This window comes from the organism of the source record quoted next, unplaced genomic scaffold (assembly GCF_019419815.1).
Source record: "Pyrus x bretschneideri cultivar Hongxiangsu unplaced genomic scaffold, Pyrus_bretschneideri_v1 Contig1, whole genome shotgun sequence".
NCBI classification, from domain to species: domain Eukaryota; kingdom Viridiplantae; phylum Streptophyta; class Magnoliopsida; order Rosales; family Rosaceae; genus Pyrus; species Pyrus x bretschneideri.
Genome location: NW_025999390.1, coordinates 17,372,303 through 17,399,927, shown reverse-complemented (window position 1 = coordinate 17,399,927; position 27,625 = coordinate 17,372,303). Strand labels below are relative to the sequence as shown.

At 35.8% G+C, this 27,625-nt stretch overlaps 4 protein-coding genes and 1 pseudogene across 6 annotated transcripts; 2 read left to right on the top strand and 3 right to left on the bottom strand.

Moving 5' to 3' along the window:
• Window positions 1–334: 334 nt before the first annotated feature.
• On the top strand, window positions 335–5,805 carry LOC125479773 (protein DA1-related 1-like). Its single transcript, XM_048589694.1, is given in 13 exon segments — window positions 335–988; window positions 1,859–2,003; window positions 2,238–2,307; window positions 2,654–2,808; window positions 2,810–2,988; window positions 3,622–3,742; window positions 3,891–3,974; window positions 4,107–4,226; window positions 4,341–4,553; window positions 4,641–4,703; window positions 4,811–4,929; window positions 5,012–5,070; window positions 5,171–5,805. Coding segments are annotated over 12 exon segments (1,626 nt in total). The 5' UTR covers window positions 335–988; window positions 1,859–1,898; the 3' UTR covers window positions 5,509–5,805.
• Window positions 5,806–6,494: 689 nt separating this feature from the next.
• On the top strand, window positions 6,495–8,719 carry LOC125479771 (pentatricopeptide repeat-containing protein At5g66631). Its single transcript, XM_048589678.1, is given in 3 exon segments — window positions 6,495–7,931; window positions 7,934–8,424; window positions 8,426–8,719. Coding segments are annotated over 3 exon segments (1,989 nt in total). The 5' UTR covers window positions 6,495–6,505; the 3' UTR covers window positions 8,498–8,719.
• Window positions 8,720–11,413: 2,694 nt separating this feature from the next.
• Window positions 11,414–12,971, bottom strand: LOC125476560 (annotated as a pseudogene).
• LOC125479769 (cold-regulated 413 plasma membrane protein 1-like) lies at window positions 12,582–16,012 on the bottom strand. 3 transcript variants are annotated; one of them, XM_048589646.1, is made up of 6 exons: window positions 15,558–15,996; window positions 14,398–14,505; window positions 14,246–14,316; window positions 13,991–14,140; window positions 13,004–13,270; window positions 12,582–12,922 (listed from the first exon to the last, which is right to left on the bottom strand). In XM_048589646.1, exons 1-5 carry the CDS (start codon window positions 15,686–15,688, stop codon window positions 13,098–13,100), a joined length of 633 nt encoding a protein of 210 aa, XP_048445603.1. In that variant the 5' UTR covers window positions 15,689–15,996; the 3' UTR covers window positions 12,582–12,922; window positions 13,004–13,097. The 3 variants fall into 3 exon arrangements, with proteins under 3 accessions (XP_048445603.1, XP_048445608.1, XP_048445619.1); XM_048589651.1 differs by having other exon boundaries at window positions 13,004–13,267; XM_048589662.1 differs by lacking the exon at window positions 14,398–14,505 and having other exon boundaries at window positions 15,558–16,012.
• Window positions 16,013–24,630: 8,618 nt separating this feature from the next.
• Window positions 24,631–25,424, bottom strand: LOC103963160 (probable calcium-binding protein CML41). The gene is given in 2 exon segments (XM_009375939.3): window positions 24,631–25,315; window positions 25,318–25,424. Coding segments are annotated over 2 exon segments (579 nt in total). The 5' UTR covers window positions 25,349–25,424; the 3' UTR covers window positions 24,631–24,767.
• Window positions 25,425–27,625: the final 2,201 nt, after the last annotated feature.

Genomic DNA, 27,625 nt, shown 5'->3' with positions numbered 1-27,625 from the left:
TTTTTAAGACATGGAATATCACGGAAAGTAAATTGTTACGGTAATTAAAAATAAAAAAAATTGATACATGGACATTCTATTTAAGAGGATATTCTACTTTAATAAATGAGATTTGAGCCACACAATAAATTAGTTATAACTTATACCTTGATATTGTACCAAAGTCCAAACACAGATATTATACATCCTTCATTGTGAAGAAAAAAAAAAATTATTAGTTGGAAAGTTAGACGAATTTTAAATACAAAACGTTGAATCATGTCAGTATACTCCAGTTGCATAACTCAAGCTCTCTTCTCTCAAACAACTAATAATTTAATGCGTAATGTTTTGGTAAACGGACTTGAAATATGGGAAGATCGAGGGGACCCATGTGGCAGGCAGAATGCCACAGTGAGGATTTTAAGAGCTTAGAAAAGCAATAGCAAATAGCAGTGGCTGGGTAAGCTTTGCCTCTGGAGCCACCTCGCTTTCAGTCGTAACCAAATGGGAAGATCAAACATCACCCTCTTGACTCTTTGTCAACCAGAAAAAGATTTGATGGAGTTTTTGACATTTAGTGGAGTGTGGTGGAGAATTGGTAGAGGACCCACATGGGATTAGAAACAATTGCAAGAAAAGCACAAACCTTTGAGATTCATTGCAATTCGTCTATCTTCAAGTTTGTGTCTTTTTTTGGTGGGCTTTAAGAAGAAAAGGTGGATTCTAGTACCCTGATGATGATCAGCGCCCTCCAAAAAGCTTCACCTGTTTGCAATTTTCTATTAATATTTTATAACCCTTTTGGAATTTGGTCCTGAATTTTGCGTAGTATTGAAGCAGTACCCACCCTTTATCTTTACTAAATTGGTTGTGACTATGTTCAAGGAAAGGTTGAGGGATTTGCAGGACTGAAAAGCTGATGTTGGTATGATGGGGATTTGGGAACTTAATCTCATCTGGGATTCATCAGATTCTACTGTTTTTGCAGAATCTTAATTTGTTTCAGGTAGATTTTCTGGGACTTCTGTTTTGTTAGCTTATCTTTCTTCATTGAATTTGAATGCCCCACCTGCTTCAATTTTGTTTCTTTAATTTGATTGAACGTGTTATCGTACTAATATGTGGTTCGATGATAATGGATTGTGGATTGTTGAATGCTATCGGAATTTTAGGAAAAGGAAGCTTTTTTGGGATACTTCCAATCGATATTGCTATTTCTTTTTCATTCTATTTAGGTTAATTTCTTTGAATTGGATTGTGCTTATTGGAACAGGGTGTGAATGCCACAGAGCGAAATTCCGTTGGTTCGTAGTCATTTTAGTATTTATGAATCTGTTAAATGGTTGTATGTTGCTCCTGTATGCTGTAAGAAACTTGCTGAGAATGTATAATAGTTAGCTTAGCTAGAATTTATGTCTTTCTCTTTTTCTTCCGGTTTTCATGCCTTGTCTTAGTTATGATTTCGTTGCTTATCTATTCTTCGTACATATGTCATGTTCTGCGAACTGCTGCAGTGCTACCACCCTAAATCTGGAAATTGTTCCCAGATTAAGGCTTATTGTGTGTATGCTGTTCATAGATATTCTCCGATCCCACTCTTGCTGTTTCTTGCTTTGCAAATGTCATTGTGATAACTTCACGAGAGAGAACCAATTTTAGTCCACCCTATTTCTTCGCTTTATCTTTATTTTTTATTCTCAGTCTGTATCGGCTAGTCAGTCATGACATCCATTAATGTTTTCTTTCGATGTTTAATGGCTAGCACAATTTAACATTCATGCCACTAAATATCTCTTATTTTTGCCTTTTGTTTTTGTTTCTGCTGTCTATTTAATGTTGTGCTTTCTCTTCCCTAAATAATAGACTCCTGGTGCAGGAACAGTTTGCCATCCTAGTGGCAGATAATATTTCTAGTTATGGGTTGGCTAACTAAGATTCTTAAAGGTTCTGGCCATAAGGGTCATTCTCATAAGAAGAAATTTAGAGAGGATAGAACATGGGACGAGCCTCGTGATTCTGTGGTAATTACTCTTTTGACTTCTATAAACCCAATTATTCACTGTTCCTGCACATTTAATGTTGAGGTGGTTAGTTTTATGCCCATAGTAGGTAGACCGATATCTACCCGTCACAAAGTTAATTGACAGAAATAACCATGATAACCTAAGTCTGAAGTTTCCTGCATACTGATCATGCTTGTATTTTTGTGTTATTGTATAATGCTAACTGTATGTTGTTGGCAACTTGTAATCCAGGAAGAAGACATAGATGTTGCTATTGCACTGTCCCTTTCAGAACTAGATCAAAAAGGAAAAAATGTAATCGGTAAGTTTGACAAACTTGCAAAAACCAATTGATAACTTGCATATGCTGCATAAGCACAAGAGTTTCCTCACTGGGATACAATAGACTAACTGAATAACTTGGAATTCCCCCACTTTTCATACAAGGATTAGTAACTACTAGTGCTAGATATGTGCGATCGAGCAATATGCTTTAGGTGTGCAAATGCTTCTTGAAATCCGTAATGAATTGAATTGTGACATTTTCTATCAAGCATAAAGCGTGACTTCTGCATTACTCCACTAAAGGGCATAATCATAAAATTTGGTTGTTATCTTCTGTTTGAGTGATAAGTTACTTATAATCCATTACCCTACTTATTTTTCAGAAGATGAATCTCAATCAGAGGATGAAGAACAACCGACTAAAGTAGAATCAGACGATGATGAACAATCATCTGAAGTGGAATCAAACGATGATGAACGATCTGCCAAAGTTGAATCAGATTATGATGCTCAATCGGCCAAAGTTCAGTCCGACGATGACTGAAAAACCCGCAAAATTTCACTACGAGGAAGATGAACAAAGTGCTAAAGTTCAATTGGAGGAAGATGAACAACTTGCAAAGGCTATTCAAGAAAGTTTGATCATGGGATCTCCTCCTCGACATGATAATGGCAATATATTTCAACCTTTTTCATTCTTCACGCCAGCTGGGTACAGGTGAATACGGACACTATGCTATCTCTTGAATCTAGTCTAGTCAACCAAGTAGTGTCATATGCCAATTTCTGTTATCTACAGGTTCACAATAACTTTGAAAATGATTAGATTTTGTTCGATAGTAAACATTCAAAAAAAATTGTGAAACAATACAGATGTAACTTTGTTCGATAGTAAACATTTAAAAAATTGTGAAACAATATGGATGTAAAGGGAAAGGAATGACGTTTAAGTTGCCCATATGGAAGCTTAGACTAGCTTTATAGCTCACATGCTTAGTTATATTAAGCCACCTGATGAGTTTTCAACCTATGTAGTAAGAATTGATACAAAAGATTATAAATGTGTAACTTGTTTGAGCATGAGAAAAATAGGTTGATATAAATTTATCCTTTGCTATACACGTGTCTCTTCCGTAACTAGAGAGTAGTGTAGTAATTTTTCTGGAGTTGTTTTACTGTAATTATTATGAATCAGAGGTGCAAGATCGTTACAATCTTTATGAATTCACGTAGGGTAGTTTCATAAAACTAGGCCACTTGAGAATTGAGTCTTGCATTTCATGTAATTTTATAGCTGTATTCCAAAGGTGCATATGTAACCTGAGAAGGTTGTTAAAATTGTTGTTTGTAGGACATGTGCTGGCTGCAAGTCGGGAATTGGCCATGGACGATATTTGAGTTGCATGGGTGCTGTTTGGCATCCAGAATGCTTCCGTTGCCGTGCTTGCAATCTTCCAATTACTGATTATGAGGTCAGAATCTGGTTCTTGTTCAGTAAGAATTTTCTTTGGAATTGGCTGACAAAATACTTGAATTCCCAGCCAAGTTATTTTTAAAATTGGAAACATGATTGTATATAGCTATATATAATTTAATTTTGGATCTCCCCATCCATGACAGTATTCTATGTCTGGGAATCACCCTTACCACAAATCCTGCTATAAGGAGCAGCATCACCCAAAATGCGATGTTTGCAAGAGTTTCGTAAGTTTATCTTCTATTTAGTTCTTTAATGATATTGCATTTGCATTTTCTTATAAAGAGTGAAGCATGCCCTTTTAAATTTATTTCTCCTTATAATTTTCTGTTTTTTCTTTTTCGGTTCTTTCTTTATAGATCCCAACAAATTCAGCTGGGCTTATTGAGTATAGAGCACATCCTTTCTGGCTACAAAAATACTGTCCTGCTCATGAGCGTGATAGGACCCCTCGGTGTTGTAGCTGTGAAAGAATGGAGGTGAGTTCATGAAAACACAACCCGTCCTCTTTGCAACAAAACAATAAATCCTGAAGGAACTGAAAAGGATATAAGACATTATTTTTAGTAATGATATGCCTTCTAACCTTGCAGCCCCGAGACACAAGATATTTGTTACTTGACGATGGTCGGAAGCTGTGTCTGGAGTGTCTAGACTCAGCAATTATGGACACTCACGAGTGTCAACCCCTTTACCTTGAAATACAAGATTTTTATGAAGGTTTAAACATGAAAGTGAAGCAGCAAGTTCCCATGCTCTTGGTTGAGAGACAAGCTCTAAATGAGGCCATGGAGGGAGAAAAGAATGTAATACTGACGCCTTAAAAGCTTGGTAAAATAACGTGCCATTGCATTTCTTCAATCTGATGTTTATTTGGACTTTAATGTGGGCAGGGTCATCATCACATGCCGGAGACTAGAGGACTCTGCTTGTCAGAAGAACAGACCGTTACTACTGTAGGAATTTGTTCCTTCAAATTTTAGCTGTAAAAGTAGCATTTATATTTTCTAAGCTATCAGTTCACTGGACAAGAGTTCTATGTTTATATTTTACTATGTTGCAGATTCTGAGGAGGCCAAAGATTGGAGATGGCTACCGGATGATAGACATGGTAACTGAGCCTCATAGGTTGATTCGTCGCTGTGAAGTAACAGCAATTCTCGTGTTGTATGGCCTTCCTAGGTAATATTTCTCTTGTTCCCTCTTTATCCATGTCATTAGTCATGTGCTAATTGTCTATGACCTAAAACTTCTATAAACACAGGTTGTTGACAGGGTCAATTCTGGCTCATGAGATGATGCACGCATGGCTAAGGCTTAACGGTGTGTGCCTGTCCCGCAGGACCTGCACTCAATATTCCGTTTATGACATTTGTAACATTTCCTTTTGGTTGCTTGCATTTACTAATAGGTTGTTGTGCAGGCTATCCAAACCTGAGCCCAGAGGTCGAAGAAGGTATCTGCCAAGTGCTAGCACATATGTGGCTGGACGCCGAGACGTATTCTACACCAGGTAGTGATGTTGCCTCATCATCATCCTCTTCTTCCTCCTCCCCGTCCTCTTCTAGTTCGGCATCATCTAAGAAGGGTAAACGCTCTGACTTTGAGAAAAAACTCGGTGAATTTTTCAAACACCAAATTGAGTCGGATTCATCAACAGCTTACGGAGAAGGGTTCAGGATAGGTAACCAAGCTGTGCTCAAGTTTGGTCTGAGGAGGACCCTCGACCATATTCGATTGATCGGAAATTTTCCCGAGTGACTTGTAGGGTTGATATAAAGAGTTGTTACTGCATAAATCCATACCTAGGCCTTGCCCATATTGATTTTATAGGATATACATCATAAGATATACTGATATAGAGATCAGCAAAGAGAATGCTCATTTCTGTGTGAATTGCTGTCATCTCCAAACAGTTTGGGAGACATATGAAACATATGTATAAATTATACCACCACATTTTTACACTCAATCTGTTTGGCACAATTTGTAACAAAAAGAGGGATGACAATTTTGAAGGGATTGCTTTCAGAGGCCAAAAATGTTTACATTTTGATATTTTGTGCCTGTGATGTTTTTTTTATCCACAGATACCAAGTGTGACCATCTTCACTAATGTATTTAATGTTTTGAGTTTGAATTTCTTATCGCCTCTATCTATTGTTAAAAAAAAAACCAAAAAAAAAAAAATTAAAATAGGGCTCTATACAATGTTCGATAGACTAATTTTTGAAAAACTTCTTGGCTTGAATATAATAATGAATGATTTGGCTTCTTTGATGCTCATTACCTTTATAACAGTCTAATATGCACACAAATGTATCTCATTATCAAACTATGATTTATGGGCATTTGATGATTTCTTACGTGAAGGCCAAGCCAAGTATTTTCATGTCAGAACGCTCTAAACTATTACTTTTAATGTCTTCGTAATTTAAAAAAAAAAAAAAAATCTCTTCTGTAAAATAGTACGTAATACTGAATGATATAGAAAGTGAACGAGTGAGATCGAAAAATAGAAGATTTAACGGTTATGAATATCAAATCTAACGGCTTTAAACACTCTTAACATTGAAGTCCTATTCTAAAATAAAAGTCATGACATGGTTTAGGACGAAATCAATGAAAACGCTTCCAATAAATCGTTCTCCCGCCGCGCACTTAAACCAAATAGACCAAAACCTCCAACGCTTGCACCCGCCAAACCCTTGGCCGATGGCTTATAACTTCGTGCACACCAACTGTTCGACGCTTTGACATGCAGTTCAAGCAACTATTTCGCAGGACAAACCTGATCAACATCCTCACCCAGCAACAAACCTGCCACTATGCTCACGATCCATTTCCCAACAAGGTCTCCCACTACCTCCACCGCGCCAAACTCATCGATTCCATTCGTCTCCGGCTCCGGTCCAACGCCCCAAACTCTCTCGCTCCGCTCGCAAACGACCGGCTTCTTGACTCCTTTGTTGTCACTCAAGCCCTCCGCTCCGCGCCCTCCGCCGATTCCGCCCTCTCCCTCGTTGAGTTTCTCGAATCAAACCCTCGTTTCGATCATACCCAGAACACGGTTCATGCCTTGGCCACAGTGCTTGCCAAGTCTCGCCGAGCTGCGGAGCTTAATTCCCTCATTGAAGCAGTTCATGCTGGGAAGTTTCGAAATGTTCGCATCAGCTTCATGAATGTTATGCAGTGGCAGGCTGCGGTTGGAGATGTCGAGGCAGTTGTTAAAACATGGGATGAGTATAGAGTCAGCTCGGAGAAACGTGTGTGCGTGGAGTCTTATAACATTGTGATGCGCATTTTTGCGCAAATGGGAAAAGATTCAGAGGCGGTGAGGGTTTTTAGTATGATGATTGAAGAAGGGGCAATCCCGAATAGTCGGACTTATACGGTGATGATTGAGCACCTTGTGAGTTCTGGGAAGTGGAAATCTGCAATGGAGGTGTTTAATGTGCTGCCCTTGATGAGGGTGAAGCGAACTTTGAACCAGTTTTCAGTTTTGGTAGATGCATGTGTTGGTGTTGAACAGTTTGACGAGGTTAAGAATTTACTTAAAGAAATGCGGGTTGATGGGATATTGCCCGGGCGAGCTATGCGTTTGTCTTTGCAACGGATTCAAGAGGCGGGGTTTGTTCATGAGACTGATGAATTTCTAAGAGAAATGTTGCCGAATGAGGGAATCAAGAGCATAAAGTATTGTGTTGATAGCAGTGATGGTGATGACGATGACGATGAGGATAGTGGTGAGGATGCTGGTGATGATGTTGGTGGAGTTGGTGATGTTAATGGGGTTCAGTTAAAGCCATGGTTAGACCCAAGATTATTAGCAAATGCCTTGCAAAAATGGAACTCTGATGAGGTATCAGCATTGGAGGAGGCAAAATTTGTGTGGACTACTCGTTTAGTATGCAAGATTCTTAGGAATTTTAAATCAGCAGAAACAGCTTGGAGTTTTTTCTGTTGGGTCGCTTGTCAGCCGGGTTTTACTCATGATATTTACACAGTACAAAGGATGATGACCCTTTTAGCACGCCACGGGCTTTCTGAATTGGTTGACCAACTATTAAACAAAATAAGGATTGAGCAAATGAGATTGCCCTTCTGCACTATCAGGTTGATCATTGATTTTTATGGTATCTCAAAGGAAGCTGACGCTGCTCTGAAGGTCTTTCACGATGATAGAAACTCTGTGGCCCTATATCGAACTTTAATTTGATGCTTCTGTATTCCTCTCTTTTACGAACATTGACCAAGTGCGGGAGGGATTCTGATGCATTGGATGTGCTTGAAGAGATGATTATGTCTGGGATTGTTCCCGATATCCAGACGTTTTCAGGGTTGATGCATCATTTTGCACTAAATGCGGACATCAAAACTGTGCAGAAACTCTTTGCAATGGTTAGGCAGAGTGGAGTTCAGCCAGATGCTTATATGTTTAAAGTCCTGATCCAAGCATATTGCAAGTGTGGGAGAGCTGCTCTTGCATGGCGGGTTTTTGAAGACCTACGGAATTTAAAGTTGGTGCCTGACGCCGCCACAAAAGAGCTGCTTGTAAAGAGTCTTTGGAAGGAAGGAAAGCGGAGAGAGGCTGCCGCGGTGGAAGAGAGTTATGAGGAAGTAAGTGACGCCCTTCCGCTCACATTGCGCGGCCACTTATGGACGGTAAGCTCTGCTTGATCTTACAAAAGTTTTTTCTATTTACTCAAACTGGTTTCTTATCAGCTGGCGGGTAGAGTTTTTGTACTAACTGGTTTACTATGTAGCGGAATACTTGCATCGTACAATCGTGAAGTTAAGGACTGTATCTACAACTACAGATACTGTCTTAAATGTGTGCGCTTGTGTTGTTATGTACTGGTATTTATTTTTCCCTTCACAGTGGATGGAAATTAGACAAATCCCATGTCCTTAATTAATCATTTGCTTTGTAGACATGTTTTCCTTTAAATTGTCTGATTATTTGTTTCTACTGAAAACTTTAGTATAGCTATTGTCATTCAACTACTGTGTGCGGGCACAATTGTCCCTTTACACAATGGTGGAAAGGTGTTGAGCCCTGCACGACGGCGTGAGTTCAAATCTCGGTGGCTAATCTAACATAATCTATCGTTTTGCAACAAAAAAAAAAAAAAAACTACTCTGGGCGGGCGTCCTTTGAGTTTGTTATGTTTATCTCTCTAGCAGCCGTTTAGTGTGAAATATGTGGTCATGAACCTATGATTGGGTCGGGAGTCGCTTGATTTCTAGTACGATCGCGTAAGCAAATGTTGCCATAACTAATTGAGAAGCCTGCAGAATTTTAGCAGGTCGTAACAATGGCGATCTCCTTCCTTTGCTACAAACCTCTGTATTCTTCTGCTACTCTTCTTCTTCACTGCCAGAATTTTAGCTCAATCAGCACCATCCAATTCGAGCACAAGCTTAATATCGAATCACACCAGATCAATGAAATTTTTTTATTTCAGCACCTATGTCACCTTCACACCGAATCATCCGGAACAATGACCACTCCAAATGGAGAAAACAAATTCCGGTGAATTTCTGATCACGAGTATATATTAATCAATTTAGTATTAAAACAAAAATATCATGTAGTTTACTTTTACCTATAAAAAGAACTTAGCTGTTGATTAACCCTTAAAACTCATGTCAGCTTCCAACCCTTAAAACTTAAGATGACTCGCTGCAGGGAAAGTTAACCCTTAAGGCCTCGTTTGGCAGCTCGGACTGTACTGACTATTTCTGTCGGATAGGATAAATAGCCACCGGATAGTACTGACTAAATTAGTCAGGTGTTTGGTGCAGTATCGGACTAGTGACCGTATTATTTATACTGTGCTTGATATTATACTAGATAGGAGGCATCAAACTTTTAAAAAAAAAAAATTTTAAAAATGAAATCATTTTTTTGTTCCCAGGTCTCTCCGCACCCCCCAAACACCCTCCCTCTCTCTCCCTTCTTCTTCCCCGACGATAGAAGAATCCCAAATAATTGTTCCCCAGCTCTCTCCGCCACACCCCCCAAACTCCCTCCCTTTCTCTCCCATATTCTTCTTCCCCGACTAAATAATCCGGACGTTTTGGTTGGTTTTATTAAGCGGGTGTATACCGTATTATCCTATCCGACCGGTTAAATTAATCCGGTGCTTATTTAGTACAAGTGAACGCCAAACACCCGGGTCCGTATAACTAATCATATCCGATCCTTTATCCGATCTGCCAAACAGGGCCTAAAACTCAATTTCAGCCCCGTCACTGTTCAAAATACACCTGACGTGTATTCAAAAGTGCACTACTCGTCCAATAAACAATTATTACGTAATAAAATGATTACACGAAATGATGTGTTCAAAATGTGACTTCTTTGTCTAACTAATAAGAACTTGACACTCGGCAAATTTGGTTGCAAGAGAGCATCCTTACTACTACGAGTCCCAACATGTCACGATTCCCAAGAAGCAAAGTCGACCTACTGGTCAACGAAGGAGATAAAAAAGAGCGGACATTTGGAAAAAGAGATTAAAGTTCAGTATTCTTATTGGAATGGTAGGCTAAGTGTTGGAATATGCAAGTTAAGTCAGTTTGTCAAAATAGTACATACGTTTTTTGCATCCATTTTAGACTGCTTATTTAATGCGTTAGAGTAGTTTATAATATTATATATATTGTTTGTCTTATAAAAAAAAAAAAATAGAAATCTCATGCACAATTTGTGGGGTTAATGAAGGCAGCCATTAAGAATTGGCAAGATTGAAACTATTTTGCCGTTTTCAATCATGGGCTCATGTATTAAACTTAAATTAATGACTAATCCTCTGTTTGACTAGTGTTAAATATTCATTAGCCAGACCGGATAACGACAAGTAGTATATCTAACTTCTTATTTTAAACATGATTTAATCCTAATCAAGTTTCTAATATTTTTCTCGAATTTATTATCAATTTCAAGATGCAATGAGATATTCAAGTACAAATTCATAGCCGAGGAACTGCCATGTCAGCAACTGAAAAATTGTCAAAAACTCAGGTCTATAAAAGGCCTGTATTCCTTGTAATTCTTCATTCATCAAAATCAAGCACAAATTCATTTGTTTTTCTTGCAACTCTAGCTGTTGAAGTTGCAACAACACCAATGGCGGTCATCTTTCATCTTTCTCCTAATTTTCGTATCGTTTTCGAGCATGAAACTTTGCATTTGCATTGCTACCCACCACAGGCCCTGACTTTCATGCTCTGCAGACTCCCATACCTCATGTCAAACATATGTCACATACATTTCCCAGCCCCCAAGCTACAAGGATCTTGGATCCATAGCTGATGTCTTCGGTGTTAGTCGCTCATCGGTTTCAACAGCGAATAAACTAGTTAGAACCAATCAAATGTCAAGTATATAATATACAACAATTGCACAGTTTATTTCAAATAGAAAATTCACAAGGATACAATATATCTCACAATATAAATAATTAATAAAACTGAATAATAAATCACAAAACACTGACTTGGTTAGGAAGATAGAGGCTTGCAGTAGCAATCTCCTAAGACAAAAATTCGCCCCTACACCAATGCAGTAGTACAATGGACGTCTATCTTGCAGGATACAAGTTCTTGCACTTAAACTTGGATTCTTGGTGAATTGGTTGTGGTATTTCTCTGTGAAGTATGGAAAAAGAAGCAATGGAATTGTTATTCGGTTTCTGATCTTACAGCCATATATATAATGGCGTAATGAAGCAATTAAAGCCGTTCACATTTATCTTCAAGAACGGTTGTAACTGTTCACATGAACAGTTTTATCCTTTCAAAAAAAAAACCGAATGCATAGAAGGATAACTCTTTTGCAAGAGCAAGTTCTGGAGGATAACTCTTTTGCATAGAAGGATCCATGAACTCCTTCAAACTCTGCCCTCCATCTTCGTTGTTAAGCAGAGAGTATACTACATCAGACAAGCAAATATTCTTTTCGTAAAACATAGCGACCTCTTTTCCAGTGAGTACTTCCAGCCTGAGAGCGCCAAATGCGTAGACATCAAGCTTTGTGGATATCAAGCCATTTTCCAAGTACTCAGGAGCTATGTAGCCTATGTTCCGACAATGTGATTTGTCAAAGAAAACTCACCTTCCAGTGCTTCTGTTGACCTTGCTAGACTGAAGTCTGCGATCTTGGCCCTGAAATCGCTGTTGAGAAGAATGTTACTGCTCTTTACATCCTTGTGGACATGGGGGAGGAGTGGCGAAGCTGTGGAGATAGTGAAGCCCTGAGGCCACATCCAGCAGAATCTGTCCAATTCAGGAACTTCCCATGATTGCTGCTGTAGTAGATCCAATCACTTAATGGTCCATTGACAGCATATTCATAGATAAGATATGAATGTCCAACATTAAAGAAAACGCCAAAGAGGCGAATGAGAGTAGAATGGCTGACCTTTTGTAGTAAATTTATCTCTTTGGACACATCTCCATTCATCTTCTTAATGGCTGCCAAATCCTCATTAATTTTGGCGCGATAAACAGACCCTTAACCATATAAGCAGTACTAAAACCACCTGTTGCACGTTGCAGATCCTCAAATTTGTAAACTTGGAGGGATTGAGCTATGCCAGATAAACCTCTAAAAAGTCCCGAGACCTCTTCCTCCACCTTTTTCTCTTGTGGTTTCTCAAGCGGCTCAAAGCTCTCTGAGGCAATAATTGGATCAAAACCCTTCTTAGTACTTCCACGGAAGAATGTGCAGAAGATAATGTCACCTATGACCAATACAAGTCCGCCTCCGCCAAGGGCGTAAACCCATGTTTTGTTTGAGTTATTGGAGGGAGGTGGAGGTATTGCTGGAGGTGATGGTGATGATGTGGGAGGCTCTACGGTTTGAGAACTGTTTGGAGGGTTTTTCAAAGGAAATAAAAGTGTGGTGAAGGGAAAATGGTGGAGTCTTGCTCCAAAAGCCCATTAGTTTCAAGAGTTCTCCCTGTATCCGAGCCAAATCTCGTGCTGATCAATGAAACATAATCGCCTTGAGCGATTAAGTAAGTCAAACGATACTTGAAACGTAGATCAGTTTGGTTCTTTGTGGGACAAGCACATCTAAGAGTAACAATGAGTCTATCACCAATGTACAAGTTTTCTGCAGTTAGATTACTATTCTGGTTCAGCATAGCTTGACATGTTGAAAGGCCTGGCAATGTGTTATTCGCAATGATTAAAAACGTATCGACCTTCACAACAACATGAGACGTGTTTAGCTGATAGTACTCACCTGAGCAGGAGCAAGTAATCGGAACAATCACCAACTTGTTGGTTTCGAACGTTGCTTCTCAGAAACCGAATTTATCTCTGCCAGCTGAGACACGTCAGAAGTCAGCATATTGGAGATGGCAGAGACCATGTTGTAAGGTGCCCGGGATCTGAAGGTGAGGAATGTTTCGCAACTCTTGCTTGCTCCATTGCAGGTGTAGCCAAGAACAGATTTTGAGTAGGTTTTTGGGTTGTAACAATCCGTGAAGGTCTGTCCCTCGTAAGGCTGCTGAGCAAAAATCAAACAAGAGCAACAAAAAATGGTGAGCCATTAGCAGATATGAGATGGGGGATATCCATTTTTCTTGAATTGAAAGATTTGGAGTTGTTCTGTCAAGAAAAAAAATGCCTAGAAAGATTTGGAATATTAAAAAATGATTTTTTTTTTTTTTTTTTTTCTGTTCTTATTAAGAAAAGTAGGTTTGTATTATAATACTAATCTTTGGCAGTTATCAACATTGGTTAGGAAGGCACACTAAAGATACATACACTATCGTATTCTATTAGTGTTTCCCTTATCACGTGACATGGCCCAAATTGTACCCAATAATTCCTCCTATATATGATGCGTCAGACGGGCAATTAGACTCTTACTCAACATAAGGTCCAAGTCTCCAAATCTGCATTTCACACGGCAGAAACTTTGCCGACATAGATGTAAAAGATTTTCAAAGTATTAGTGCTTTATGTTGATCTACAGTAAGAACACAATCAAATATATCTGGCCTAAGTAGATATGGCATCTGCAATGGAGCTGTTCAGTAATATTCATAAACAAAGTTGAGTTCGGAACAAGCCATCAAAACAAGCCTTCGAAACAAGCCAATAAATGATCTAGAATACATGTTACATCTTCTCCTTTTCTACCAAATTTCTGAGCATAGATACAATATTGTAAAGAAGAAGATAAATCCTATACAAAGACAATAAGCAAAGCAATGAAAATTACATCGACAGTTACAAAAACCTCCGATTCCTCGAATCTCTGCTATTACCAGCGAAACTCCGAGTATTAGACAAAAGATGCAGCCCACGATACTATCACGCAGTCCGTTAGCGACCCAGACAGGTGTGACGACAAACAAGAGAAAACGAGAAACTGCACACATATATAATCATCAGAAACCGAAAATCTAAAATAACAATACAATCATATCATAGACATAAGTCAAGAAGTATGTCATGGTCAAGATTATAAAGATACCTGGAATAGTTTGAGGAAAGAAGAGGTTTGCGGCAACAGCTAGAAAGGAAACCCAATAACCGAATTGCCCCCTGCATACTTCGATTTGTAAGTTTGATGGATATGTGGGCATATTAGTTATGCAAATTTGAAAGGAATTGATCAGTAAGCACCTCAAAATTTTGAACAAGACTGTTGGGAAGCTTGTAAACAAGTACAGTACAAGAAAGTTACTTTGCATGGCTGATCTCCGCCCTGCTCGGTTCAAGATTAACAAAATTCTGTGCAAAAAAATGTTGGATTTGGGGAATTAATTACTGTGCTAAGAGCTATGTTGACATGTCAAAATAAGATGGAATCAAATGTAGTCTATCTAAAGTTTCCTTCTGAAGACCTTATTGATGAAAGAGGTTTTGGTAGAAATTGAATATCGAGAAAAGGTGATCATCATTGACAAATATCAAGTAGCAGTCACAAACAATACAACGCATGTACTGGAAACCTTAACCCCGGACATATGAAGTTTTGTAAATTGAAAAGTGAAACAAAGAACACATCAATAGACAACAAAATTTGATCCAAAGGAATAAAAGAGAAAAATGTGCTATTCAAGCCATCATACAAAATCTATCAGACAAGGTAGCGATTTGATCGAAAATATATCTCAATATATCAAGTATCTATCAGTTACAATAAACAATGTCACAACAGTCAAATTTAAGTACAAATTACAGATTTTACTTTTACAGGTACTTTAACAGTCTCTAATGACCTATCAATCTATCATACTCATAAATGTGACTCGCGAAACTTCAGTGACAACAATGGAATTAGACCAAAACCAAAATACTCGTGGTCAGGGCCACTCAAAACAAACTAATAAATTTAAACTGAAAAATAATAGGAAGAAAGGTAATTACTTTGCTCTGTCATCAATTACTCAACTAGAAATTTCACAGGATTTTCTCATATGTTTCTTCTTCCGGTTTAATTTATCAAACCCAATACAGAATTTAAACAGATTGTTAAATGGAGCTGCAATTTCAATTAAAAATCCAAATCATCGATTCATATGGTAAGTAGATAATGGAAACAAAGTCCACATCTTGAGAGTTCAGCAACACATAGCCATCCTTTTGCACCACATGCATCCAATCCAAACAAACCAAAATCAACAACGTCTCACTAATTCTAACTAATACTGCAAGCACTGGAAGTAACATTCGAATTTATGAATTGGGTTTCCAGATTTCAACCAGCCGGGACAGTTGAATACAAAGTAAAACTGTAAAAGAATGAAAAGGATAATTTTTTGAGTAGTGAAGTGACTCACAAGGCAAAGACGGTTCCACCCCATTGAAAGGCAGCTCGAGCCCTGCTCGCGCTCGATCCAAATTCATATTCTGCCTCTCCAAATCCAACATTTGCAGCAGCAGCCGCCAATCCAGCAAACCCCATGTCCATATTCTCCCTAAAAGATTCAATTTTTCTCCACCATTATTTCTCCATGGTTTCTGTGGAGTCCGTGGACTGGAATGGAATGGTGGGTCGGAAACTTTTGAAGCAGCAGCCGCCAATCCAGCAAACCCGTGTTTTTCTACCTAACGAGGGTTGAATTCCACGTGCTGGGCATGCTTCCGCGACATGTTTTCGTCTTTGCCTCCTCGATCTGACGGCAACACTGAAAAATCTCTACACTTACGCACAGGACGTGAGAGTGCTCGAATATTCCCTTTCGCTTTTCTTTTGGTCGAATATTTTCCTTCAAATGCCTCATGTTCCATTGATGGAGTCTTATTACCACCAAATCTGGTCCAAAATCCCAAAGAAAGCTTTTTAGTGGTTCATATTTCACACAGTAAATTTCTTCAAATTCTCGAACGCACGTTAATCGTTAAATCCAACAATGTATTATAATTATATTAATTTTTTAATGGCTCAATTCAAGTACCGTTTGGTACGTGAGACGGGACGGAACAGAGTGGGACAAGACGTTCCGTCCCACGTTTGGTGCTCCTAAAACGGGTAGAACGAGCTGTTCCACGGGACAAGTTTTGGATGAATTTTCGTTCCACCTCACCCCCTTGGAACAACTCGTTCCACATTCGTGGAACACAAAATTGTAACCTCTCCGTCTCCTTCTTCTTCCTCCTTGTTTCCATCCAAGGGCATTTTTGCTCCCGCTCCGTTCCGTTCCGTCCTGTCCCGTCCCCTTCTGTTCCATCCCGTCCCGTCTACATACCAAACGATACCGTGAGGAACAGATTTTCACACAACATTTTTAGTTTCTTAAAATCCCTTTTTTATTTTAAGTCATTGGATTAATAAATCAAATAGAATCAACGATCAAAACTAAAAATATGTGTTTATTCTTTCTCGTTTTAAGTTCATGAACCTAGGTCTAATTGTTGAACTCAAGAATGCCTTCTAGGAATCGATTGAATATTTTTGTTTACTAATCCAAAATTCCAAAAGATGCTCGTCATTCCGTCCACATTTCTTCTTTCTTCTAACAATATATATAAATCTTCTAGGTGTAGTTTCGTTTGGCGATAAGAGTCTTCATGTAAATGTATTATAATATATATTGATTTTTTAGTAGCTCAATTTTTTTAGAGGAGAGATTTTCTCACATCCTTTTTAGCTTTTTACAATCCCTCTTTATTTCTAAACATTGGATTAACTAAATCAAATGGAATCAACAATCAAGAATAAAGAAAAGTACGTAAAAGATTAAAATATGTGTTCATCATTTCCGTTTTTAAGTTCTTGAACCTAGATCTAATTGTTAAACTCAAAAATGCATTCTATGAATTGATTGAATCTTTTATGTTTTCTAATCCAAAATTTCAAAGATGCTCGTTATTCCCTCTACGCTTCTCCTATATTTTAGTTTTGTTTGGCGATAAAGTCTTCATGGTTCTGGTCGCACTTTATCTCTATTCCCCTCCACGTTTCTCCTATCTTCTAACAAGATTATCAAACGTTGGTGCAGTTTTTTTTTTCTCGTCATGCCTTTATGTTAGTTATACATCTTGCAATTTTTAATACTCGTGAATATTATCTTTCTTGTTGGTTGAATGTGAGTCTTTCGTGTAAGACATATTTTGAAAGCACAAAAACTAGACATTAGGATCACGAATAATGAGTCGAATCGATATAAAATATAGACAAACTTATTTGTAGAATACATAGAAAAATAATGGCGATGAAGAACTCAGAACTATCTTCTATCCTCTACAATCTAAAATGCTATTGCTAGTGAATAGGATTTAGCATTGGAATAGGACATGTACTTGTGAGAGCAGGGACAATCCTTTATATGTAGTTGCTAGAATATCTCTCAATCAAGCCTAATGAGAGATACTCATAATCACAATCACATATTTTATGTCCTACCACAATCAGTCTTACTAAATCGGTATTACGTAATTGGAGTTAGGACTCTACTATTCTAGTCATATTGGCTCTGCAAGATCACTTGAATATCAAATCACTTAAATAATAAATTACTTGAGGATCAAGTTATTGATTGACAAGTTATTGATACTCACAATTATGTCTATAGTCTCCTGATGAGTCAATATTGTGCTATATATTTTACCCTAATCTTAGTATTGGTTATTTTGTAGATTTTTTATACTTTGCTTTATACTTACAATATAAGACATTCGACTTCCTCTTAAGCAAAAAGTGATCAAACGGATGAATTTTGGAGTGATTCCAATTGGAGGATGTTGTGTGTCTCTCAGCTTGTTCATTTCAAAGTTTCATATTTTTCTACCAACCGAATAATTTATGGATAAGAAAGAAAGGAGCAGCGTGCAGTGCTGTCAAAGTGACCTTTTTGGCTTGTTTAATTTGGTCTTTTTTAGCATCCAAGATGATGTCTTTTGGGTTCAAGACCGTTTGTAATTATGCTCAAGACATCTCAAGCTTTAATTCTAGTTATTTTGGGCTTGTTTTGGAGCCTTGAAGATCCAGAAATGTGGCTGATTTGTGGCTAGGCAAATTTCCCATATTTGATTAAGATTATGTTTCCTAGTTTCTCTTAAGTTATTATGTTTCCTAGTTTTCAGAAGACCTTTTCTAGCAAGGATGTTAATTGTATAGTAGTATAAATAAGGTTGTTTAGCCATTAGAGTTTTTAGAGAGAAGAATGAGAATTTGGCTGAGAGAGCTTTTGGTTATTTACAAGGTGTTTTCTATCCCTTGTTTTTAATAATGTTTCGTTTTATGATTGTTCGTAACTAATTCTCTTTTGCTAGGGCGAGGCCACGAGCCTTAGTAAGAATATGCAGTTTATTTTCAATTAACTTATGATATTATGCATGTAGGTTTTGAATTATTAATCACCAATTTAAACTATCGATTTGTTTTAATGCTTGATCACTATGAGGACATTTAGAAAAGTAATTTGATGCAATTTTGGTCCGAGGTCGGTCCTTGAAATTAACGAAGACTTCTTGTGGTTAATATATGCAAGTTCTCTTAGGATGAATACTACATCTTAAGGGTTGCATGGTTTTTCAAAATGTTTTCACAAAGTTTAATGAGTCTTGCATGTTTAGATTTGATCTGAATACCACAGACGGGTTGCATATTTGATATACGCTTTATGTTGGGGGTCTTGATGAGTCAATTTCATATTATATATTTTACCCTATTCTTAGTATACTTTGGTTAATAATTTGGAAGAATTTTGATACTTTGAATTGTATTTCTAATATAGGACTTTCGATTTTCTCTGGAGAAAAACATGGCCAAATGGACGAATTTTGGAGTAATTCCAATTGGAGGACGTTTGTGAGTCACTTGGCTTGATCGTACCAAAAACTCAGATTTTTCTACCAAGCAATTATTTTCTAGCAATAAAATAAAGAAGCAATGCGCAATGCTGGAATGGTGACGTTTTGGGCTTGAATTGCGTTTTTGGAGCCCAAGATGACCTCGGATGGGTTCATGGCCTTCTGGAGATGTGTTCAGAATGTCCTAATCCTTAAAACAAGTTATTATGGGCTGGATTTGGAGGAGATTTGTGGCTAAAACGTGGCTGGATAAGTACTTGGCAGATTCTCCTAGTTTAATTAGGGTTTTATTTTCTATTTTATTTCATTATTATTTAGTTTCTTAGTGGGAATAAAATACTTTTTGTTAGGGTTTGTGCGTTGGCTTTAGGGAGATATTAAAAGGCTTTGGCCGGTTCTAGTTTTCGAGAGTTTTTTTTTATGCAACTTTGGAGACAGAGAGTTATTGCTAGGATTCTTGGAGATTTTCTACTTTAAGGTGTTTTCATTCCTTTTATTCTTAATAATATTTTCTATGATTTCAATTATGAATATGCGCAACTAATTCCTTTTGCTAGGGCGAAGCCTTGAGCCTTAGCATGAATATGTAATTTTTATTCAATTGCTTATGATTGTTTGCATGTGCACTTTGAATTACTAATCACCGTGATTAAAACTATCTAATTGTCTTAATGCCTGATCACCATTAGGATCCTTAGAAAAGTAATTTGATACAATTTTGGTTGGAAGATTTCCTGAAATTGACGCTGGCTTCTTGTGATTAATAATTGTAATTTCACTTAAGATGAACATCACATCTTAAGGGTTACATAGTTTTTCAAAGGGTTTTCATAAAGCATAATGAGTCTTTCATGTTCAGATTTGATCCGAACGTTCGGACGGGTTGCATGTTAGATATATGTTCTATGATAGAGGTTCCAAGTAGAATATAAATTAGGAAAACCTAACCTTCAAAGTGGCATGTGTAGATCATAAGTAATTAGTAAAAATACATAGGATTGCTAGGTGGTGGTGGAACCCTAGTGCTTTCTTAATTTGATTTTTTCCAAAACAGTTTTCTTTCCCCTTCATCTTTAATATTGCAGATTAGTTTATTTTTATTAATTAAATTCATTTTAATTTGAGTAGATTATAAAACCAATCATCTCAATTTTCTGCTTTACAATAATTAATTGGAATTTGGTTTGTTTCAAATTATTTAATAATCCATGTGGAGAACGACCTTGCGAGAACCGTTTATACTACAACAACCTTGTCATTCTTGCAAGTAATATAGAAGTTTTTAACCCATTTGTGTGTGTTGTAAAATCTCTATCAGGTCTAAGTAGACATACTTTAGGAAATCCTAACCTTCAAATATGCATGTGTAAATCATAAGTAACTGGAAGAACTACGTAGGATTATTAAGATAACAGTGGAATCCTAGTGCCTTTACAATTTAATTTTCAAAAACCGTTTTCTTTTAGTTTATTTAATTTGTCAATTTATTTAATTATTTTTATTAAATTCGTTTTTATAATTTTAAGTCACAAAATCAACATTTTCTCAAACTTTGTTTTAAATAATTAACTAAGATTTAGTTTTGACATAAATTATTCATTCAATCTCTGTGGAGAACGACCTTACTAGAGCCGACTATACTACGATTACCCCGTACTCTTGCGAGTATTTTTATCTCTACTTTTATAGATGGTAAAAATCCTATCATCTCCCACTTGCGTGTCAATGAACTTGTACACAAAATCAACAAAAACAACCAGAATAACACTGATCACTGAGTCTGCTAAATTCTGTAACCAAACTCTCATAACAACTGTCATCATTAATATGAATGCAGAACTATAGAAAACAAGATGCATATCCAGCTACATATTCACACCATAATCACATACACACTCAAATCAATAATACAATGTTGCAGAAAATGTTATGGCGTCAAGGATAGTGTTCATTTACACTAATCCTTTAAAACAAAAGTAGCTCATAAATGAACTTTATAATGTTGGTAACAGAATCTAACTTTTATGTCCATTTAAAAATCTAATATAAGAATAAGAGAAGAAGCAAATACAATAATACTATTACAAAATTCGTCTCCTATAAGAACTTATGAACAAAACCTAAACAAAATTAACTATTAGCCATAAACACTTCAACTTTTCAGTACAAATGGTAATCTCTTACTCACATTGATTAAAAGAGATAAAATTACATATGCAGACTATTACTCTCGCTCATTAAAAGAGTAAAAAATAATATAAACACCTACAAAAGCAAATAGGTACCTTTCAAATACTCCTACTAGTAAAACATCTATCATGAGATCTCCAATCATAAAAATTGTGAGCTAAACATCAACTATTAACTTTATGGCTACAACTTATGCCAAATAACTTTAGAGAAGTGATTCATGTGACAAAAAGAACCATTAATTTAGTTAGTTTTGTTCATCAAACATTTGACAGGAAAAAAAAATTTAACTGAGTGCTTTCTTATTGCAACAAAAGCATATAATTGCATAATTATTTTTGGATCGAACTTGATTATCTTAGGTTTGTATAGCTAAAACATAAAACACAAGGGCATTCGTAGCTTCAACCCTTTTGAGCAAATGAAGTATATACAATCTTGTCAATTCCAAGTTTCACTATACATTGCTTTATACTTGGACTGAACGATAAAACACTTTTGAGCAGATTAATTATCCATCAATAATATATAAATCACAGTTTTAATTTTTCGAACAGGAAGAAAAAAATTAATAAGCAAACACTGTTGAACAAATATGCTTATTAACCCTTCTTTAAACATAAGTCGAAACCTATATTTCATTTATCAGTTCATAATCGATAAACTGATATAGATGTCCATTAAATATAATACCTTGAAATATTTAACAGGACACATAAATATGTATCATATACAAAATTCATGATACATAGACTGCCATAAAATATATGCATTTGTGTCAAAAGTATAAAGTCATGAGATTTATGCCGAAGGAAACCTTAAAAAGTTTATGAGTTTATAAAAAAAAAAAAAGTTGGATCAGCATAACATTCAAACAGATAATATAAGAGGAGTTATATGGTGAAGATGTAAAACTAAAAGTTCTAATTATAATGTCAAAGCTAACAAAAAAATAGCACCTTGTATAACAACAATCATCATACTTGCTTTAATTCCTAATTCATAGAAAATAAAAGTTTAACTCATTTACAGGTTATTCAAACCATGGACGAAGCCAAATCGTCCATTCAAAAGTTGTTGAAGATCGAAATAATTATAATTGCATGATTATGTTAGACCTTTGGGTAGAAACAAATCATGCACGAATGGCTAGCCAATCCATGAAATACAAAGAATACAAGTTTCAAATCCCTCCATCCCAATAGGGCTTTTGAGCTATTTTGTAGGTGTGAATGCCGAACTTAGCTTGTTCGAGGGGCGATCAAGTCCAAGGCCGCATGGGTGTTGGAGCCTCAGAATCTCATTCCGTGACAGGCCGTAAGAGTTAAATTTAAGTTTGGTTATGATTAATCAATCTTATGGTCCTGAATAAAGTACTTATATGTTGTGCAAAATGCTAGTCCAATCCAATGTTGACAAGTACATACCAGTAGCAACATATGATCGGTTTTAAGTTCACGCGTTTTCGGTGGCACTATGATATTGTTTATGATTTTCACGGACTGACTGTGCTGCCTGCTAAGTTAGCTTCAATAATTAAGTCACAAAAAAGAAAGAACTGAAAGGTTGTTTTCTGGTCAATTCTACAAGCCCTTAAAGCTTACATATTAATTTTTCTTTTCCTTACTTTCCTTCAGATCCTCACAACTTTGCTTCAGCTTTAAGCCTTTTTTACACATGGCATGATCATGGAACTCTTCAACCTTAGAATATATACTCCTGACAGAATTATAATAAAATACATGCATAAATGCAATAATAATAAGTGAGAGGTCTTATATTCGATTCTTATAAAAGGTAAATTTGAACCATATCATTGATAGCTTATTATGAGGCTAAGGCGCCCATCCCCTCCTCATAGTATAGATAATTTTATTTGTTAAAAAAAAAAAGCAAATAATAATAATATAATAATAATAATCTAAACTACTTGTATCACACAAAAAAAATAATAGACAATAATGTAATTTTAAATATCCCAATTTTACTGTTTTTTATTAAACCTCGGTGATGTTAAGATACATCTAACATTAAAAAAAAAAAAAAACAAAAACAAAAACCTCCCACTCACACCCACATTATCTCCCTCTCTTCCCTTTCCATTTTAAAATAGGGTCACTTTGATTAAGGTCCAAAAAATTCAGCTGTTTTTGAATTGGGTCCAATTTTATTTGATTTTCTATTACACCTGTTTTGCCCCTAGAATTTTTTTTTAATTCTTTAAATTTGAATTTTTAAAATTTGAATCTTCAAATACCTTTATCTACCCGTTTTTTAATTAAAAAGACATTATTACAAATCTTATAAGTTTATCAAAAATTAAAAGAAACATTGCTAGAGGTAGATAAAAAATTTGTGATGTAGGTAGAATCTATGATAGAGGTAGCCTATGAACAAAAACCTATTGTATAGATAGATAATACAAAATAATCTATGATGCAGATAGACTATGAACAAAAACTTATTGTATAGGTAGATAACACAGTTAATTTGTGATATATAGGTAGATAAACACAATTAATCTTATATAGATTATCAACAAAATATGTAATATATAGGTAGATAAATACAATTATTCATGATACAGGCACAGTATAATATAAAAAGATAAATAAATAAATAAAAAAATAAAGGACAAGTGATATAGGTAGATAAAAACCAAAAAAATCGTGAAGAAAAATGATATTGAGGGAGGAAACACTAGAAAAAATGCTCATTCGACAGAACTTCAAAGTTAAAAAAAAAAAAATATATATATATATATATATATATATATATTTATGGGACGAAGAACCCAAAACACAAGATTGACTAATACAATTTTTTTTTTTTTTTTTTTTAAAGACCAATCAAATGTATATTGATCATCCTTATGAAAGGAGGAGCAAAAGAATAATATTATGGTAGAAGACTACTGGGAAAAATAACAGAGGAAGAGAAAGATATTGTGAGGGAGAAACAAGAAAAGAGAAATGAATGATTTGGGGAAGGAGAAGAAAAAAAAGGAGATTTAAATCCCTAATCCTATAATTAAGGATACAATTAACATTAATCACAAACTTAAAAAAAACAGTAATTACTTAGTTGGTCAATTTAAGGGTAAATTTGACAAGAGAATACAAATAAGCTTATGTGGACAATGAATCACTGGACCAAACCTAAAAATTAAATAAAATTGAACTATAACTAATAATGGCTCATAAAATTGGACTCATATTAAGTTTCCCCTTTAAAATAAAAATAAAAGGTGCTGATATATACAAAATGTATAGACAAATGGTAGTAATAATAATAAGAAGCTACCGTGAAAACAAAGTAACAAATCAAGTTTTATACATCTGCAAATGATCTTTTAAAACTCTCTATTTGTGCTTAAACTCTTAGCATAAAATAAATGGGAAAATTGAATACTATAGTAATGTTCCAATTCCACGAAGATCATAAGACAACACCAACCATGCATACATATTCACGACTAATTCTTAGACATTATTTTACAAAATACTTTCATTAATCATCAACTATAAACTTAGTTAAGTTGATCATTAAGCCATCATTCGATGAAACTCATTAAAATCAAGCACCCCGTTACCATCAGTATCAAAAACTTGAATCATCGTAACACACTCATTGTACGACTTGGTGTCACCAAGTCTGTCCAGCATCCTCTGCAAGCTTTTAGGGGTTATGACTCCCTTCTCTAACTCAAACATCTCAAACGCCTTCTTCAAGTCCTCATCGTCACCACCTCCGCTATTCATCAGCTGCAGAAAATCTTCAAAGTCTAACAGACTGTCGCCGTCCGCATCAAGATCGTTGATTGCGGCCTCGGCCTCTTCGTGTGACATGTACTCACCGATGGACCCGAAATAGGCTCTGAGCTCCGAGGCTGATATTTTTCCATCACCATCTCCGTCAAAGTAGCGAAAAACTTCTCTAAGCTCATCTTCTTTGCTTGTACATCTCGGACTAATTATTCCGGTTCGAGCAGTAGTTGGGGACAAAGGAGAGTTTGGACTAGTAGAGAAGCTAGACTTTGATGATCGTCGACCAGGGAAACTGAGTTTGATGGTTTTGTTAGAGAACCATTTGAGGGTTTGGAAATTGGGCTATCAGTTGTTGCCATTGGTAGGGAGACGACAGAGCTATGAAGGCTATGAAGGCTAAGGAGAACCTAGAATCAGACAATTAATATTTTCTATGCAAGAAACTGTGATACAAGTCACAAAGTGTGTCACATCTTATATAGGAAGGAAAATGATTCGGGTTTAATTGTTTATGGGAAAGGATCCTATATGGATTTCTTTCATCTAGTTCTCCTTATCAAATAATTCGGACCTTTAAAATTTGATTCAACGGTTAAAGTTATTATAACTTTTAAAATTAACTTGTATTTTTAACCATTTGATTAAATTTCAAAGATCCAGATTGTTTGATGAGAATGATTAGATGGAAAAGATTGGAGAGGATCCTTTCCTTGTTTATGAGCATAAAGTATTGGGACCTGCAGTGAAATTGAACGTCTGAGGAAACCAACACTATTACAAGACTTATTTTTTAGGTGGAGTGGACGAGAGGAAGCTGCATGGAAACTTCCTTTTGGGTCCCAAGAATTGATGGTTCACTGACTCTGAATAGTTCCAAATTCTCTTGCGCTTCGATTTCCCGGGGGCCTTGAAAATTATGAGTCAAAGTTAAACCAAAATCCAAAAAAAAAAAAAAAAAATGTTTTGTGTTGGTAATGATCACTATACACTTTGGAATTTGGATGTAATTCATATTTCATATACTTCACTACTGTTCCTTAATGTCTTAAAGTCAAGAAGGTTGATGGAGCTTTCATTGTAGCTTTTGACCTACTTACCCTAGAGTTGACGTGGATACCTCAGTGTTATTGTGTTCCACAGCATAAGCATAAAATTGTTTGGAATTTGGATGTAATTCATATTTCATATACTTCACTGCTGTTCCTTAATGTCTTAAAGTCAAGAAGGTTGATGGAGCTTTCGTTGTAGCTTTTGACCTACTTACCCTAGAGTTGACGTGGATACCTCAGTGTTATTGTGTTCCACAGCATAAGCATAAAATTGTAAACTCAAATTTACTTGTATCCGATTGAATCGACCCGAAGGATTCGAACTTGAACTTCTTTCAATATTTGAAAGATAAATATAACAATATTCATATTAATACTTATGCAACACATTTATGCAAAAACGATAACTAGGTATTGGTTTGATCAAATGATTAACATAAAAAAGAAAAATAATTTCTACACAACTTTTTTTTACTCCTGCACATTTTTGTCACAGTTTTCAAATCGAATAAGGCAAAAGTAATCAAAGATCACATTAAACATATGAGGCCCAATTCAACACACACACACACACATATATATATATATATATATTAAATGGAGAAAAATTAAGCGAGGGAGCTCTTTAGCAATGATTGCATGCGATATACCAATCCTTTCCGGGGTGAGGACCATTAATTACACACAATTGCCCTTCATCCGTACCTCCTTCGCCATTTTTATTATTAATAATATAAAAGTAAAGGAAAAAGATACAAGCAAGCGTACTGTGCAAGATTGCAAGACAAAACTATCGACAAAAACAAATAATAAGGACAAAACAAGATGTCACGAGCATGGGTAAGAAACTACAAAATCCAGGACTATAGACCACCAGTGATAAACATAACTATGGGCCCCAAATAAAGATAATGCATCTACGACCTAATTCCATCTCTGTAAATATGTGTACATGAGACTTTGTATGCGGTTTCTAACTACTAATACTCATTGAATAAATCCTTAGTGGTTTTCAATTTTTTTTAATTTTTTATCAAAGTCCTTTAACTTTGTACACCTCAACATATTAGTATTAATATATTGCCATGTCAGCAATAAAGCTTGAGATTTTAGGGTATTTAAAATCTCACATCTAATGAGCTATAATAAAAATAAAAATAAAAGGGCCAACAAAAAAATATGGAAAATTTTTCAAAATTTTGATTGAATAAAAAATCAAATAACAATATAATTCCTTTTGAAATTGTATACTAATAAATAGCAAGTACAAGTATGCATATATATATATATATGTATCAATCAATTGGAAACAATGTAAAAAAAGTGCCAAAAGAACGTTATCCAACATTGTTATGAATTTGACCAAAAGAAAACATTGTTACGAATGATAAAATAGTTTCACATGTCAAAAGAATGCACCCGTACATTCATTATATATAATTATCTATGAGTACAATTTCAACATTGTTCCAAAAGAAAAATATTTTAATAAATAAGTCTAAAAAATGTTTAAGAAGAATGTACCCGTATAATTATATGACTACAATGGTGCACATAATTATAAATTAAAAAAATATGGGTACATTT